This window comes from Cariama cristata, unplaced genomic scaffold (genome assembly GCF_000690535.1).
Source record: "Cariama cristata isolate BGI_N322 unplaced genomic scaffold, ASM69053v1 scaffold7861, whole genome shotgun sequence".
Taxonomy (NCBI): Eukaryota; Metazoa; Chordata; class Aves; order Cariamiformes; family Cariamidae; genus Cariama; species Cariama cristata.
Genome location: NW_009599760.1, coordinates 6442 through 24047, shown reverse-complemented (window position 1 = coordinate 24047; position 17606 = coordinate 6442). Strand labels below are relative to the sequence as shown.

The window sequence follows — 17606 nt, the reverse complement described above, 5'->3', positions numbered from 1 at the left end:
TTATCAAGTAGAGAATTTTGAAAACCATCTGAGCCAATTGTTCTTCAACAATCAAAGTAAAGACCACACTGGTGCAACACAAATGAAGTATCTGCATTGAGTTTACAGAACATCTAGGCACTTTGTAACAATGATATGCAACCTAGTAGTGATACTCTGTCTGGTCAAGGACCTGTGAAATCTATCTATTTATGGGTGCCACCTATGCAACACCTGAGGAAAAAGGAACATTTATGATAATGATATTCATCACCACAGGAATTACAGAGCACGTGGTTGTTGTTGTTTTGTTTTTCAAATCTGAAGATTTAAGAATAAAATCCACAACTTATTTAGAAAAGGAGCAAGTATGCTTTCAGACTTATGCTGTTCAGTCTTCTCAGAAATCTGTCCTGCAGTGCTGACACGCAAAGATGATTGTATGCATGCTTTCTTTCTAAGCGTTTTTCACGTAAAATGATCTACTACATGGAGGAGCACAGCTGTTAGGATTCCTCAGTTTTCGGTCAGCTTTGAAAGTGGGATGCTGTAGGAGCAATCAATATCATGTCTAACACCACAAATTTTGTCAGCTCTGCACCAAGTGTCTGAGTTTTGGTGCATTTCTTCGACGGTCTCTGCTTCATTCCCACCCAGGACATTCCACAGGACACAATATGACAATCGATTGCACTATTGATTTGGGAGATCTTCCTTCAATTCATTTAATGCTATTTATTGCTATAGTTCTCAGGCAACAGCCCTCAACGGAATTCTTAGAAGACGACGACTTCTCTTGTAACAACAGCTTGTCAGTAACTGTGACTGTCTTTCTTTGATAGGAAATTTAAATGAACAGCTCTGAATTTTTAAAGGAAGATCACAGGCTAGCGCTCCCAATTCTTATTACTTTATTGCTAGGTCTGCAACAGTTAGCACTTTTCTGAAGTCCAGGAGCTGGGATTTTAAATGACTCTGTCAGAATTGCCTCTTTTAACTGAAGTATTTTTTCCTAATTTTCATAGATGTGGAAAAAATAGGAATCATGCCATAAATGACTGAAATGTTTAAAAAAAAATTATCATTGTTGGTCACACACCCCCCCATTTCTTTTTAAATTTGTCTTGTGATATTTGGGGGTCTAACAGATTATATTAAGATATGCTAACCCAAACATAAACAAACTACTACAGGTTAGACTAGATGATCTTCCAAAGCCCCTTCCAATCTGAGCTGCTCTATGATTCTACCACTCTTTGCAAAGCAGAATGTTTTGATTAATTTATGGAAATGCTTTTGAACCTACCACTCTTCCAGAAGGTTTTGCTGTTGCTCTGCATGTACTACTGTCACCTGCTGATGCCTGAACTTTGAATCTTGTTCCCAAAGCTCCACTGTTTGTCAGGTTGATGGTCCGTGAAATTGTCTCTCCCACCACATGGCTACCAAAGTCAATGAGCTCTTTATCTAGTGCCAGCTGTGAGAAGATAAACCATTAATTACTACTGTCCTAGATAGTCAGTAATGTCAATTAATTGAGCATTCACCTTTTCAAGAATAAGACTTTAAAGTTCTTATTATCATTTCAAAGATAACAACATGAACCATGGGTATCCTTCTGCCTTTTTGCAGAAGCCAACTCATTAAAACAATGTCTTGTTAAACTGAGCCACTTCCATTTCAGTCCACTATATGACAATGGAAAAAACACATTAAAATCTGGTCATAATAGCAGCTTGCATAAGTCTTCACGTAGTCACTCTGCAAGGAGGTAATATTTACGTACCAATTCAACATTGTTCTTGTGTTACAGAAAAATGCTTTAACTAGCATCAAGCTGAAAAGCAAGCAGCATTTAACATCGTATAGTGACTATGTATCAGTTTATAACACATCCTGACTTGTTTCTTTGAGCTATCATGGTTTACAGTCAGTTTAAAAAGTACTACACTACTTCATATAGAATTTTTAATGACTTTAACTGGGTCTGTGATAATGAAAGGCTTGTAATTCAAGTTCAAGCGTTAAAGAGACAAAGATAACTTCATTGCTTGCTACTATCCTGCTTATAGCTGAACTCTTCCCACTTTCAGGCCATAAGGAACAGGAGTTCCTGTGTGTAATTAGCACACAATGATGGTATGAATTCTCTAGGTGAAGAAAACTACTCCTTTGATCAAAGATTAATGTGCTGGCTTTCCGCTGCATTGTGCATTCTCATCTTCAAGGTCTTTTGACTGAAACCCATCAGAGAGTCCTACAGACATACTCAGATTTAAGTATGTGATATTGATGTGATATCATTCTAGCTTCCTACAAGTGCTTAAAATTAAGCACATTCTTAAATACTTTGCTAGATTGCTAATATAATAATTATAGTTCACTACCTCTCAGTTACTTAGCCCCTTCTATTTTCTGTGTAACAAATTATTCTTGATTCATTTCCCTGTGCACAAAAGTTTCAATGTGCAGCCCAGTAAAGAAACATCACATGCGATCTCATACATTCAATTTACTGAAATGTAATATCACAAACTCCAGGAAGACATTCATACATCTAAAGCTTTTTTAAAATTGGTTTTTAATTTTTATTATTAAGTATGCTCCCCATATATCCCAAATTTTGCATTTGCTAGTTTTATTCCAATACTGGGTGTCTCCTTGCATAATCTTTTTCCTCTAGCATTGTATATACTCATCTATAGTTTCTTTTGGCATGTAAAGCCAAAGCTGCTCTTAGCTGTGAATGAAATAATTCAAAAACAAAGTTGTTGCTTTTATCAAATACGTTCTTCAAGTTCTCTCACAGGAAGTTAGGGCATCTAAAAAAAGTTAGTGCTGCCTGTAGTTCCATCTCTTAACAGTAAGAAAATTATGTTATTTAAAATTCAGTATAGAATTCTCAAAAGATTTTCAGATGCTGAAATAAAGGAGATATAATATGATTTTTATAAGTGTCAGAAATGATAGAAAGATATGGTATGATTTTTGTCTATATAGAAAATTAAAGTTAAGAATAAATTACTGCAGGCAGGTCTGGGATGAAGTTTCCAAAAATTCCAAGGAAAAAAAAAGATAGCTCATTTCCAGCCACCATTTCTCTCCCCTCCATTCATAATGTAACATTGCATCATCAATTTCTAAACAGAACTACGTCAGTTAATTCCACTCTGAAGTTAAAGCTACAGTTCATGGTTAAGTAAACCCATGAAGATAATTTTGTATAAATCTCAGTGTAATCTGGAAAGCTAAGGAATCAATCATTTTCTGGGAAGACAGTCTTCATTTGAAAAGGAAAAAAGAAAGAAGTGTAAATACTTCTTGCTCAATATTTTCAATAATATTTATGCTATTTCACATTTTCTATTACTGTTGTTGTACTGACTCTGAACATACTTAAAAAAAGTCACTTACAATGCATCTCTTGGCTGTACATTTCAATGGAACAGAAAAAGAACCTGTCTGTGCCATAAACATCACTTGTCCTTCCAGAGTTTCATTTATCTAGAAAACAAACAAAAAAACCCCAAGTAATTTGCAAAGATTTAGCCTATGTAGTCTGAAGAAAAATATTTTCACTCATTCTTTGAGTAACATATTAAAATGTATCTCTACAGATTCTACATTTCTGCTTTAAAATAGTCTTCGATAACTGCCTGGCTAATTTTAGCTAGGCAATATTATAAATCTTTTCGTTTGGAGCAAGTTTCAAAACATACTCCAAGAATACTTAAGTGACAGGCATTTTCCTAAAATGTGTCCTTAGCATATGCCGTAGTGCCATTTAACAGAGCTTGAACATGCACGCAGTTGTCCAAGTATAACAGTACCTTTTCTAGAAATGTGGTTTGTTTCCTTGTTGACAGTTAAGAAATTAAATTAGTAATGTTTTTAATCAGCCTAGTGGATTATACTAGGATTCTCAACATTGTGTAACTTAGCACTCAGATGCACTTACCATCGGCTTAAATGTTACCTCTATTTCACAGGACATTCCAGCAGACATTTTGCCAGGTGGGTCAAAACTACAGAGATAATTAAAACTCCAAATTAAAGCTATGTATGAAACATCCAGTTCCTATTCTGATAACAATGGTAGATTATTTTTATTTTTTTTTCCCCCACTTGGATTAATTACTTAGAAAAGTCAGAATGAGTGACAGATTAATGAAAAGCCACAGAACCCTGCTGCAATTGTAAAACTACAAAGGCTGATTCTTTATTGAGGTTTACTGAGAAAGTCTTAAAGAGCTTTTCAAAGGCAAGAATTGTTGCCTTCAGGCTATAGACAAAGAGACTGTAGCCAAACAGAGGAAGTTGAGGCTTAATAATATCATCAAGAATAGGGTGGACAAATCGCCTATTCGAACAACTAGAAAGCAGTCTTCTCCCACTGTCCAGTTTGAGTGTTGCTCTGTAACATCTCCCCTGTCCAAACAGGAAACAGAGAGGAAAAAGAAAAAGAAAAAAAGAAGGTAGCTGCAAATGATTAGAGAATGCGCTGCTTGCTGCAAACTGTATAAAAATTATCTTGAATAGAAACTGCCACTCATTTCAATGCCTCATTTCATGGTCTCTGTGATGCAAGCAAAATGCCCATCAGAAGACAAGAAATCTCACAGCTGCACTCTAAATGAAATTATTAAGGCACTGCTGGAGACCTATTCTGCCTGACAGAAACAGAAAGGAAGTGAGACAAAATAGATAACTCAATGTTGTTAGCCATGGGAATACCTAAGCAAACTGAAACACAGAACATGCATGTTAATTGCAATTTTATCAAAACAAAATTAAGACAAAACAAAAGGAAGATGAAACATTTTCAAACAGAAAAGGGAAAGACTGTCCCGAATTCAGGAGCTTAAAATGTGAATAGGGAAATAAGCATCTGTATACTGATCTTTGGAACAGATCACTAGCAGTTTCTGCTGAGAAAGACTTTAAGGAATAGCTCCTTTATTTCAAACGTTACCTTGATAAAATATTTATGATTTAGGGCATAGGCTGCCAAACACACACAGAACCACTATGCTAAGGACAGAGTCCTGTTGTATGGGGATGTAATAATGCTGCTCATTTTAACAATTAGAATATAGATTTTTATTAGCAAATACAGTGTCTGTCACTGATAACAGTTCTTGAGCATTATAACTACCTGCGCAAGTGATTTAGAGGACAGCTGATACCATGACAGCTTAGATGTACCAGGTATTTTCAAAACACCGGGTAAAACCATTTTGTAACAAAAAATTTATGGATGGTTCTACTTGAGAAGAGATAAGCATTATATAGTGTAAGATCAGTGTCTGCAAATCTGATCTGTACTGTTCAAATTGTTAATAATATATCAATGGATAATAAGGTCTATAGATTATTTTTGCTATCTATCTATCGGGGTAACCAATTTATTTGAAAAAACTGAATGAATTAATCAGACATCAAAAAACCACTGGCTCATTCTACTCCCAATACCTGATGTTTCATTGCATTTGGAGAATACTTTGAAAGGCAATTATATCAAGGAAAGACTTAGGCCTTTCAGAAAGACTTTTTTCATTTTTGGTCACAAATCAGAGGTGCCGATTTAAAATATGCAATTGCCCAACATACTAAATGGAGGGGAGGGGGCGGAATCAATCCGCAGGAGCAGGAGAAAACTTCATTTTGTCAGAAGATTAGTAGCTTCAGTCTTGGTAACAGAAATTAAACATGTATACTAAGTGAATCAAAATTAAATCCACATACATGATTTCAAAACAAGCAAAAAACTACATTCGTATCCAGCCAAGCACCGGAGCAAGTTTAAAAGCTTAAGCGCTCTGCTGTATTGTGGTCAATTATGCATCTCGATTAGCCTGTGACTGAAGCACTAAACATCTTTACCATGAACTTCTACAGCAGCTGGATTCAGATTTTATAGCTCTCATTTGGTCAAGCACTGTAGTATCTTCACATTCCAATGTACTCTTATAGGGACTAAGTGGGCAAGGAATGGCTTAACTATGCACTGTAATGTTTCTTACCAAGCTAGCTAGAAATTCCAAGTGCCATCGATCACTACGAAGTCGCAGTGGGTAGTGAGCTGTAAAATTATCTCTGGAGTATGAAACCAGTTACTGTGCTAATACAACTGTTTACTTCACTGGGGTATGATTAAACAGTCACAGAAATGGTTTTTTCAGGTCATATAGCCGTAAGAGTTGAAACCTTAACTTTTTATGTAAGCCAAATGAATTCACTCTCATGTCTCTTATTTGTCAATAAGCTTCACTTACACACAAACAAGAGCTTTAGCATTTTTTCCACTTTTAGGCTAGATTATAATCAATATTTTGTTTTTGTTTCACAGAGTTCTAGATAAAGATGTTACTGTCTTGACTTCATATTTCAGATAAAGGCAAGTTGTGAAAAGTAATATTTTATGTTTTTAAAGGCTTAGAATATCTCCAGAGAAGGCTACTTCCACTTGTTTATGTATAAACAGTCAAATAAAATTATCAATATAGTTAAACGGAGATTAATTTGCAATCTCTCCCAACTGGACAGAGTACTTCATTATATAACCTGTCATCAGGATCACATGAATGGATTGATGGGAAAGACCACAGGATTTCAAGTTAAGTGCTCTTTGCTCTGAGATTGATTCCTTGATTTCATCAGTTTCTTCACATATAAACTTCAGCAGTAATCTGGAAATCAGTGCGAATCATGCTATGAGGCATGACAGCTGGTGAAAGAGGTTTGCCTAGGCTTAAAGGCCCTTGTGGTGGCCTAGAAAGAAGCTTGGGTCCTCTTTTACTTCTTGGTACCAAAGAGATCCTTTTCCCCTTTTTAAAAGAGTCTGACATATTTTACAAAAGCTTTCTAGTTGTTCAGGCTGGCAGTTACCACAGGTCTATATTGCTTTCCACAGATTAGGGACTGGTCCCTTGTTGTCACCACTACAGAAACCAATGACATGCAGCTCAGGCTCAGTAAGCCTCTTTACTCCTCAGCTCTGACACAGTTCCTTTCCTCATCACACAAGAATAAGCCATAATAATTTAAATGTATTTACTGAAATATATTTAATTTGCTACAGAATTTGGTTATATCTCCTCTTGTGGTACAAAGGAAAACCAAGCAACAGTTAATTTTACTTACTGAACACTGATGAAGTCCTCGAGCCATTCACTGACTCCCACTAGTCTGCAGAAATTAACACTGTAGGATGCATTTATCAAAACTATCTTCTTTTTGTAGACTTGACCAACATCAAAATCCTTGGAATACCAAACATATCAGGTGGTGTGAATTACAGGAAGGAACATTTACACATGTAATAACAAAACCAACTACTTTTACCATAGTTGTGCTCACGGTCCCTACTGAGATCACAGGCCTGTGTGCAAAGTATTGTATAAACCCCTAAAGCATTGCTTGGCTCCAAACCAATCCTTTCAAAACACACAGCCTATAAAGCCAGGAAGTCCTGTTTCATGGATGGGGCAACATTATCCGAGTTTATGCACAACTAATGCACCAAGGTGCTCTGTCTTTTCCTGCAGTGAATGTCCAAGATGTTACGTCACATTCATGGTAGAGTTGTTAACAATTTAGACTCTGTGTGGCAAAGACAACACAGATTTTTTGAACAGAGAGCTAGATGTCACTGTTTTCTGATGGAGGTCTGCTGTTTCTGTGTGAGGCACAGGCTCCCAGCTCCTAATAAAACCATAACGCCATGAAAGCTGCCTACCTGGGCACATTCATTAACACAGAGACAAGAAATGTCCTGCAGGCTGACTGGCAGCAGGTTTCTCTGACACAGTCAGAAGACTTGCCTCATGTGCCACACTAGCAACCTTTTCAAGTACAGAGAAGAACCAGGCATACTGTTACACTTTCTCACAGTACGCTTGTTCATCACAATACAGAGATAAACTGCAGCTCAGTTTCCTTCTGATCAGTACCATATGATGGTTGCTTGCAAACTGAAATCATAACTGGATAGTAGTCACGACTTCTTTAAGGACATTGTTTTATAGTAATAATGTATATACAAACAAGATCTAACAACGGTTATGCTGCCTTTTAAAAAACATGGAACATAGTCTAACAAAATGTTTCATTATTTGCTCACCTTTCTGACAGTATTTAAATCCCCCTAAGGAAAGGAAGCATTTTATAATTCAGACTTAAGTAGTTTATTTCATCTGACTATAACTTACCTAAGAGATTGCTAGAGAAAAAGGCAACTACTGTTTCAGGTTTGACTAAAGACCTATTAAAGACAACAAGAAATTTTTTTTTCTTCGCACTGCAACAGAATGTTGATCAAGACATCAGTATATACATACACCATCTTTATAGATCCTATGCAGAACAGCCACTAACCTTGAAATGAATGCAGCTTGGTTTACTATAGAAAGTACATCGCTTATGTTCATGACCAGACACTATTTCCTTGTGAAAAATTCCAGTTCGGAATTCCTCCATTTTTTTCTCAAAAATTTCTTTTTTCACTGCCCTTGTAGCCAGCTGCTTTGGATCCATTTCTTCTTTCAATATCTAATAAGGAACATCCGTGAAAAAACACCATGACTGTAAGTGCGACCACACAATCTGTAGCTCAAAGTAGAAAAGTCTGCGAATGGAATCTTTTAGTATCTGGCCAGCCTTTGTCTGTTTCTCTCCCAATCAAATGCAGCCTCTCGACTTCTATATGAACGATTTAATTTATTCTCAGCTGTCTCTTCTGTAGCTTGTCACCCAACACTATGACACAGTGTTTTTAGTGGCAGTATTGTATCAGCTCTTCTGCACTTAAAAGGGTTTTTTTCCCCCCTCAACTTCTTAAACACTTATTCAGAAAAAAAATCAGTTAACTTCACTGGAACATTTCAGTTATGTTCCAGTGTTTCTTTCATGCAAGTATACGAATACGTACTGACATTATTTCCTTTTGATTGATTACAAAGTCTGCTCTTAAAGGTCTTCTACAGTTTAGAAAAAGCAGTATATGCAAGTATACCTTGGAATAACATTTAAGATCTCAACTACACAATTCCACTCTGTAAGACTGTATTATTTACTTCTGTTTAGAGTACAGAATACTGTTACTTTGCTAGAAGACTTGCTTTTCTTTGCCTAGTGTGGTGCAAAAGAAGTTGTTTCCACACAAAGCAATCTGTCTGCGTTGCCACTCAACAGAAAGTCATGTTTAATTTTTTTAAAACTCAAACAAATGAACATTATGTGATGTATGTCTTCACATATCCCTGAACTAAAATGGTTTGGTTTTCTCTTTAAGAGAACAAGCACTGCAAGAACAGCGTCAAACAGCAATTACTCTGATGGTATTCCCACGTATGAATCTCTACATCTATGTAATAATGTAAAGTCTGCGTTTTAAAAACAATAATTATCTGTTTTGCAGTTAAGCAAGGTACCTAAAACAGCACTTGTCAGTGACATTAATTCAGATATATACAACTACTAGAGAGGCAAATGAATCTTTTCTAATCTATTAAGATACTTTTATGGATACTGTCAAAATTTTATAAAGACTAACTTCACAATGAGTCAATTACAAAAAGATCTCATCCACTTTTTTTTTCTTCTTTTCTATTTTTAATAAGAGATATCACAACATTTACCTTGTGCAAGTCACATTCCTGACTCCAAAGTCCTGGGAACTCTGGTTCTACCAGGGTCTTGTTTCTCTTTTTCTCATCTTCACCACTTTCACAGAGCACATCATGGGGTATTTTTTCAGAAGTCTCTCCTACAGAAGCAGTTCTCTCACCAGCTGAGGAACAAGCTGACGGAGAGCACCATGACTTTTGTGAAAGAACATAAATTTTAAAGATATAATTAAAAATTACTAGAACACAGTTACTTCAACAGTTAACAGTTTCTGAGGAGATCTTTTAAAACAAAAATGACAGGTCTATAAAGCTCAGAGGCCAAAGATGAAAACTTAGGTTGATCGCTTCTTAAAACACTGAATACAGCCAAAATCTTACATTAAAACCATCTATACGATGTTAACTGTATACTATAGGAGGCTAGAAACTAGTTCTCAGGCATGAGAATACTGACTGTAGTTTTTGAACATTCTGTATATCACGTGATAACCAAAGACTTTGTTGCTTTGTTGTAGTATGACTATTTCTACCAACCACCCTCTCCCACCCCATTTCTTTTAAATACCTAAAGATTGCAAGGAGCTGCTACTTTCATCAGGGAATTCAATTTCACTCCACCTACATTTTCCAGGCCAGTATTCCCTGGAATACTGTGCAGATAAAAAACCCTATCCAGGAAGCTTATGTCTAGAGAGAACCACTGTCTCCTTAATACACTGGAAACATTTCTGTTGTGCTGACAGACCGATCTGAGTCCTTACTCAGGGATGAGGGAAGTGAGGGTACTTTGCATGGCTTCTGCTGCCTGTTGCAATTCATGCGTCTGAAAATTCACCTCTTACAAATGCCCTTAACCGCCCCCCCCCAAACAGGACGATGTCTTTATTCATACAAGCATCAACAATCAAGAAAAGGGAGGCTAACAGTCCTTAAGCGATCTAATGGAGAAATTACTCTGCACTTGTTCTGTACTGTCTGGTATTTGATTGTAGTCTGTGTTATTCATAGGCAAAAGAACTCACTGACCTGCACCTTTGACAAAAGTAAATCTAAAGACAGTTAATTCTTAGGCCTTTGTTTACCTGTGATATTGCTCCACCTGAATGCTTGCAGGTCTTCTCAATATATTGCCATGTTTTCATTCTCCACAGTAAAGGATCCTCAAGTTTACCACCACCCTTAATTGCCTTAGTACAGGACTGACTTTTCTTCTGCTTGTGAATAGAAGCTTTTTCTTGCACAATTTGAGACACAATCTCAATTTTTCTTGATTTTTGCTGTTCTCTAGAAGCTCTGTAATCCAATGTTGTACAAAATATTAAACCAATCATGGTTGTTTACTGATAATATTAACTACAGTCCAGTTTCTTTTGAGCCTTTAAGCTAAATAGCATGTCTTTAAACTGGGCGCAGTGGTAATTTGTGTCAAGGCACCAGGCAATTCAGAGGCTATTTATACATTTTTGCGGACTAAATATACTCAGTTACAGTGTTTCAGAAGTTGAGGAGTTGACAAAGCATACCAGTCATCGTTACTGAAAATGAAGTTTTTAAATAATTTTCCTATTTTCCTAGTTAGCTACTTAAATAAAACTGCCTGTCTGAAATTCAGTGGATTTAATAAAGGGAGGATGAATGGTTAAAGGTAAGGACATAAGTACTGAACTTGGAAGGTATGAATTCAAAGCTATGTACAACTACAAATTCCATGACACACTGGGTAGTATGACAAAAGTGACAGAAGATAATTTAATCTCATTTTTAATACCAGCAGTTTAATACACAATTTTCTGCAACAAATGATTGCTTTTAATATAGATTTTCACCTCTTCAACTAATCTGTTTAAATAATTACTGATTCTAAATAGGAGGAAAGAAAATATCACCTCTCATTTAAATACAGGCTACTGGCTACTGAAGCACTTTAATGTCTGAATTTAGCCTCATGATGCCCTATTGCAGCAGACAAATGGCATTGTATTTATAATACATTTTTTGGAAAATCATGGTACAAAGTAGTTAATCATGGTTACAAAGACACAGGAATAATATGCTGACTCCCAGTGCTATCTGCCTTAAATATAAGGACATCCTCTGTTCCTATGATCAGTTCTTGTCTGTATGAATCTTTTTATAGGTGATACACAAATTAACGACATAGTGGTTTTAATGACTAAAGAGTTATTGTCTTTTGCAGTTAATTCAGAAATATATATTCAGGCTGAAACATACTCAGAGAAAACTGAGAATATCCCTTCACAGAAAAGAAACAGGTAGAGCTCTGGGAGAAATAACTAAGCAGTTCTTCAGCAGATTATCAGGATGGTAGCTGAAATTAGAAAAGAACTGCTGTGAGAAACACGACACAGCTATCATTAAGACTAACAAACTGATCTCCCTTGGCCTGCAAAGGGAAACAGTGAAAGGGGGAAAGCAAACAAGGCAAAAAGGATTAAACTTAAATAAGCTTGGATATTTCCAGCAGATGTCTACAAACTGATGTGATTATTTTATTCACATGATTTTTAGAACATATTTAGGGATAGCAGAAGTGGTGTTATGCAGCTGTCAAGACTAAAGCTTTATTTAATCAAAACTTAAGACTTATTGAAGCTTTACTTAATCAATCTCTAACATTTACTTCCGGTTACTGCCCTTGTAGCAGAGCCAGCATGCAGAAACACACACCTCAGCCACCCTCTGCTTGGTATCTTAGCTCAAATTCATCTTCATAAGTATTTAAAAACAATAATTAAGCTTTGCACTGGAGCAGATGAGATACAGGCACATTCCTATCAACTTTGCTAAAGGCAGAGGAGTAATTTCAATCGAAAAAGCGTGAAGGAGAGTACCTTGCTTCTGACCTTACTGCAGTGCAATCTTCCAGAGACCGTCTCTAAAAGCCTAAGCAAGCTATTCAGTTTTTATTGGGATAGTGTTCAGGAAATGCAGCGGTACAGTTACTCCAGGCATTCAATTTAGGTTCACTGAATTTCCCTCCTGGAGCAGTTTATCTTCTTGCACTACTCACAGAACATGGGCTACTAACTTTGGCTCTCTGAATAATACACCTAAGCTAGAAGTTCAAGTCGCTTAAAACAGACTATACAAACATCACACATACAGAGTACAAGAATGAGTTCACTCTCTTGAGACAGCATCATAGACATTATGTTTTTAGAATCTGATTAAGACCCCAAATATATTCCTGCACGAGCAGCAGTAAGCAGCTGAGAGTTTGCTATAGATACAAATACTTACTGTTTCTCTTTTTCATGCTCTAGCAGTCGTTTATGGAGAAAAACTTCCTTAGCAACATTGCCTCCTTCTGCTAGGATAGCTTCCCTCATTTTCATCTCCTGCTTCTTTGCCTCAAAGGCCATTGCTTTGTTCCAAACCTGGAGAGTTTGGAGTTTCTCCTACAAAGCCATACAAACCAGTTACATGTTTGACTCACATATAAAAATATAAAAGAGAATCTAGTGTTGGTCCCCTTATCTAAACATAAATTTGTGGTAGATTTCTCTGAAGTAGAACTTACTGTTTTTAATACACACAGTAGTCATGGTGTGCTGAGATGCCGAAAGCTCTGACTGGGTCAGGGCTACTTCTAGCCTGCCCTTGAAATGCTACTCAGTGAAGCAATGTGAAAAGATGCAGTTCTAATTAAATCAGTATTAAATTAATATAATTCCCTCAGATTCTACAGAACATAAGTAGAAGAGCAAAGTAGCATAGCTCAGAAATTCTTGATTTACATGATTTAAATTCTTAAGTAACTGTTTTTCTTCCATATGTTTTCTCCATATGAAATATTTCTGTATTGGGATCCAAATAACTGGAAATGCTTCTGAGTTTTCAGAGAACTTCTTTGTAGTACGTATTATTTTCAGGAGAGTTGCCCTACCAGAACAACTAGATTGTTGAGAGGATAAATTCCGTAAGTAGAAGTGTCAAAATCTGCCCATACAAATCTAACACCATTACTCCTATAGTTAAATTCTCTCCAGTTTCAAGAGATTTGGTCGGTGATCTGACAACATCACACAACAATACTGCGATGAAAACTGAAATTACTTGCATTAAAACCTAGCAGTCTAACAAGTCAATTTTTTCATTCCCCATCTAAGCCACAGCAGCAGTACCCTATTGGAAGTTATGCTGTTTTTCAGGGAAAGCACAGCTTGTATCCTTCTCTCCATATGCTCCCGAGTTTTCACTTCTTCCTTTGCATTTTTTTCATGAATTCTGTAAGCAAAGTAAAATCTTTCAGGCTTATATCCTGGAAAGCTTTTAGTATTAGAATGTTTAACCTGACAAGTAGTAATTGTCAATGTCACCAAACATTCTTCCTGTAAGCCTCTGTGTTTACTATGATACTGGGTGTGGGTAAAGCGGAACAGTTGGAAGACTCTTCTATATATGGTACCGCTCAAATTACAAGTGCCAACAGGCTTTCAACTAGTTTGCTCAACAACTTTTTTTTTCAAATTTTGAATATGAAGAATGTGTTCCACATTATGACATATGTCTAGTTGCTAAAATAAAGTAAGAATTCAGGTGTTGCTCATATAACCAGTATCTAAACAATGACGTAGTGAACTTTATATGAGCCAACCACTTGTACCCACACTAAAAATAAACCCTAGAAACTCTAAAAGCTGGAAATATGTGGGCATGAATCAAGCCTGAGAGTATTCCAGCTAATATAATGGTAAACTAAAAAAAACATTTGCAAGATAGATATATTTGATACATTACTCAGAGGGGGGGGAAAAATAATCTCTGTTTGGTTGTTTGTTTTTCTTAAAGTTTGTACATGCCATCTAATGAAAAATAAACCAACACAGCAACAGTACAATTATTTCAATCATTTTTTCCAATTAGGCCTTAATATACAAGTAAAAGTAAGTAACAAATGTTCACAGTTTCTTCAGTAGCAAAATAATTCAACACCACAGTAATGATATAAACGTAAACCTACAAAGAGAACATTTAATTTACCATCAGCCAGAAAAGAACAGAAGCACAAAGAAATGGCCTATCAACTAATTTTACCAGACAGCCAGAAAGCTTTTTTTACCACATTTCAGAGGGAACAGAGAATTGCACAGTGCAAGTTTCAAACCTGAAATTCAGTTATACTACTTCAAACTCCTTCAGTTAATGACACACAGACATATATATATACACATATATATAAAAAAAAAAGGTTTCAAATCATTATTAATGCCTACAAGTAGCCAGAGCCCTCTGCATCTCATCAAAAAGACAGTCCCTTCAGCTACAGGGAATGTGAAGGCCATACTAGGACAGTAAGTGGATTTTCTTCTTTCCAAGTCCTTTTGTGCCGTTAAGATTTGAATGCTTCACAGCACTGGTACTGTGGCAGAAGACTGCCAAGTGTAAGAGAAGATACACCTAGCAGAAGATTATTACTTTTCAAAGACTAAAGGGTAAAGCATTGAACACCAGAGGACGTATAATGACAGAAAAGGAGTGAACAATAACCTTGCTATGCTTTTTCTCAGGAAGCAGACTGCTTTCTCATGGTTCCTTTTGGCACCTTCAAGTATTTTTTTATGCCTTTCTTCATATTCTTTCTGGGCTTCCTCATCTTTCCTACAAAACACAGGCAAACCACCAGTTGCAAGAGGACTAAGGAAACCTTGATTACAATGACATCGAAGGGTAGGGTTGGGGAGTTTATTAATAGGTGCTGAAATGAGGACATTAGTGTCTGCCTGATCCCCCTGCCCCCATCCAGTCTCTTGTTTTCACGAAACTTATAGACAAACTGATAAACTGGTGTCTGCTTTCTCTCCAAGAAATCTCGATGAACCTGATTCTAAGTTTGGAATGCCCTGGCAGCCCACAACAATGCAGACACCTGCAGTTAGTGTGATCTAATAAACTTCATTTCCTTAGACAAAAAGCATTCACAGTTTTTGTCTTTAGCAAGTTTATTTTCATACATCAGAAATCTTTACCTACATAACTGCAAGACTGTGGGCAATTCTTATTTTAATTCCATTTCCTCATAAAATATTCCACTAGCAACACCCAGCTAAAAAACACAATACCACTAGTATTTGAATTAGCTGATCTTCTCAACACCTAAAATAGTGAATTGGCTAAAAATAATAAGGAGAAAGGAAGCAGAACCTGACTTATATGCGCTTACTTTTCTCTAGATTGTCGATTTTCTTCCTCTTGCAGTGCTGCTATTTTTTCCTTCCAGATCCGCACTTCTGCTCGTTCTTGGTATTGCATCTCTAGCACCTCCTCATGTTTTTTAAGCTGTTCACGAAGGATTTCATATTTTCCCTGCTCAGTTTCTATCTGCCACATCTCAAGCCTTTAAAACAAAATGTGAGCTGTTTTCACTGAAATACTGACATTCACTTACTTAAGGCTATTGAGTAGGTAAGGCTCTATGGTGAAAATTAAAATCTAGCCATGTTTGATTTTATTTTTTTAAGTTATATTGTAAATCATATCCTGTTACTGACACAGGTATTATACCTTTCAGACTAAGGCTCATATCTAATAGCACATCTCATTTTACAGACATCAAAAATATCAGTCAAAAAAAAAGTAACACTCAAGGTTCCATTTCTCAAATTCACATTTACCCAGATGAAAATACAAAACCCAAAAAACCCTAGAAAAAACAGCTTTTTCTTCAACAGTAAATAACTTCAGTGACAGGCCATAGCTTTTATTCTTCGATGCTTTGCTGAAAGAATTTAGATATGATAGGGACACATATAAAGAGATTAATATAGTTATTGCTAATCACACAATAAACGAGTCAAGCATTTAAAGCTATTACACAACACTGCAGCAGAACATACTGTATTCTGGTTAACCACATCTAAAAGCTTGTGCTTTTGTTTTTCCTTTGACGTAGTGGCATTAGTAGTTGTACCTCTGGTGCCAAAATATAAACACATTCGCCTCTTGCCTTCTGCAAAAGACAGTTTTATTCTGTCTTGTATGAATAAATAATTTAGTATGTGTGAACAATCAATTATAAGCGCAGTATTAGCTTAAAAAAATACACAGTACCACCACAATGTCTCCAACGTGCTCAATTCCAATTTTTTCCTTTATGCCCTATCAAAAACACTAAGAGGCATTAATTAGAAGTATTTCTGCTCATTCAGAGATCAGTATCACAGACAGGTTTGCTTTAGTCCAGTTTATTTTCCATTTAAAATGAGACCTGTGTAGGTCCACAATTTATGCACAACTCCAAATGAAAAAACTTCATTTATGTCTGCAAAACTAACTCGGGGGCAGAGCCACAGCAACCAATTTCTAAGCAATGAACTGTTCAGGTTCAAAGTTGCTCTCAAGATCCTTTGCCTCGCAGTCAACATCACACGACCTCAAATGATGTAGTTCAGTATTTACAAGCCACTTCTGTAGTGATTAACTTTTGAATCCATTAAACAGCATATGAAGAACATAACAAAGATCGACTCCCATCACACTGTTTTCTCATTCCCTCACTTACATGTTTTCTTTTAGTGTTAAAGAAATTTCCAACTCAAAATCCTTCTCCTTCTCAAGTTCAGTGCACAGTCGTCTGTTCATTGCCTGAAGGCGGGACAAGGCTGCACTGTTAACATTAAAAAGAAACAATAAGGAAGAAATTGGAACTAATAAAGGTTAAAAAAAATCTCCCCCCACCCCCAAAATCAGCAACAATAAAAAAAATTGCTCTGAGGTTGAGATTTATGTATTAGAATGCCATTAATTTATGCATTCTCTTACTTAGCCTCTAAGCATCCCTTCTTCATGCAAAGGCATAGCTTTCTTTAAACTACTACGCATTGGTTGAAATTTACAGAGGAGTATTTATTTCAAAAGCACTGACCTGTAGCTTAATGCGAGTATTCATTTCTCAAGTTGATAAAAGTAGTATTATTAATGAAAATAACTTTAGGCAAACCTAGACTGATTTTGTTTTTAAAATGGCATTATAATATT

At 36.2% G+C, this 17606-nt stretch overlaps 1 protein-coding gene across 1 annotated transcript in view; it reads right to left on the bottom strand.

Moving 5' to 3' along the window:
- CFAP74 (cilia and flagella associated protein 74) overlaps window positions 1-17606 on the bottom strand; it is a 48345-nt gene that overhangs the window by 25662 nt on the left and 5077 nt on the right. The window contains exons 5-16 of the mRNA XM_009709790.1: window positions 17131-17235; window positions 15793-15966; window positions 15120-15230; window positions 13754-13856; window positions 12870-13027; window positions 10691-10901; window positions 9618-9800; window positions 8356-8529; window positions 7123-7241; window positions 3938-4004; window positions 3394-3483; window positions 1286-1456 (exon numbers count right to left, since the gene is read on the bottom strand). Of these exons, the coding sequence (XP_009708092.1) occupies window positions 1286-1456; window positions 3394-3483; window positions 3938-4004; window positions 7123-7241; window positions 8356-8529; window positions 9618-9800; window positions 10691-10901; window positions 12870-13027; window positions 13754-13856; window positions 15120-15230; window positions 15793-15966; window positions 17131-17235 (1666 nt within the window). The remainder of the gene's footprint in view (window positions 1-1285; window positions 1457-3393; window positions 3484-3937; window positions 4005-7122; window positions 7242-8355; window positions 8530-9617; window positions 9801-10690; window positions 10902-12869; window positions 13028-13753; window positions 13857-15119; window positions 15231-15792; window positions 15967-17130; window positions 17236-17606) is intronic.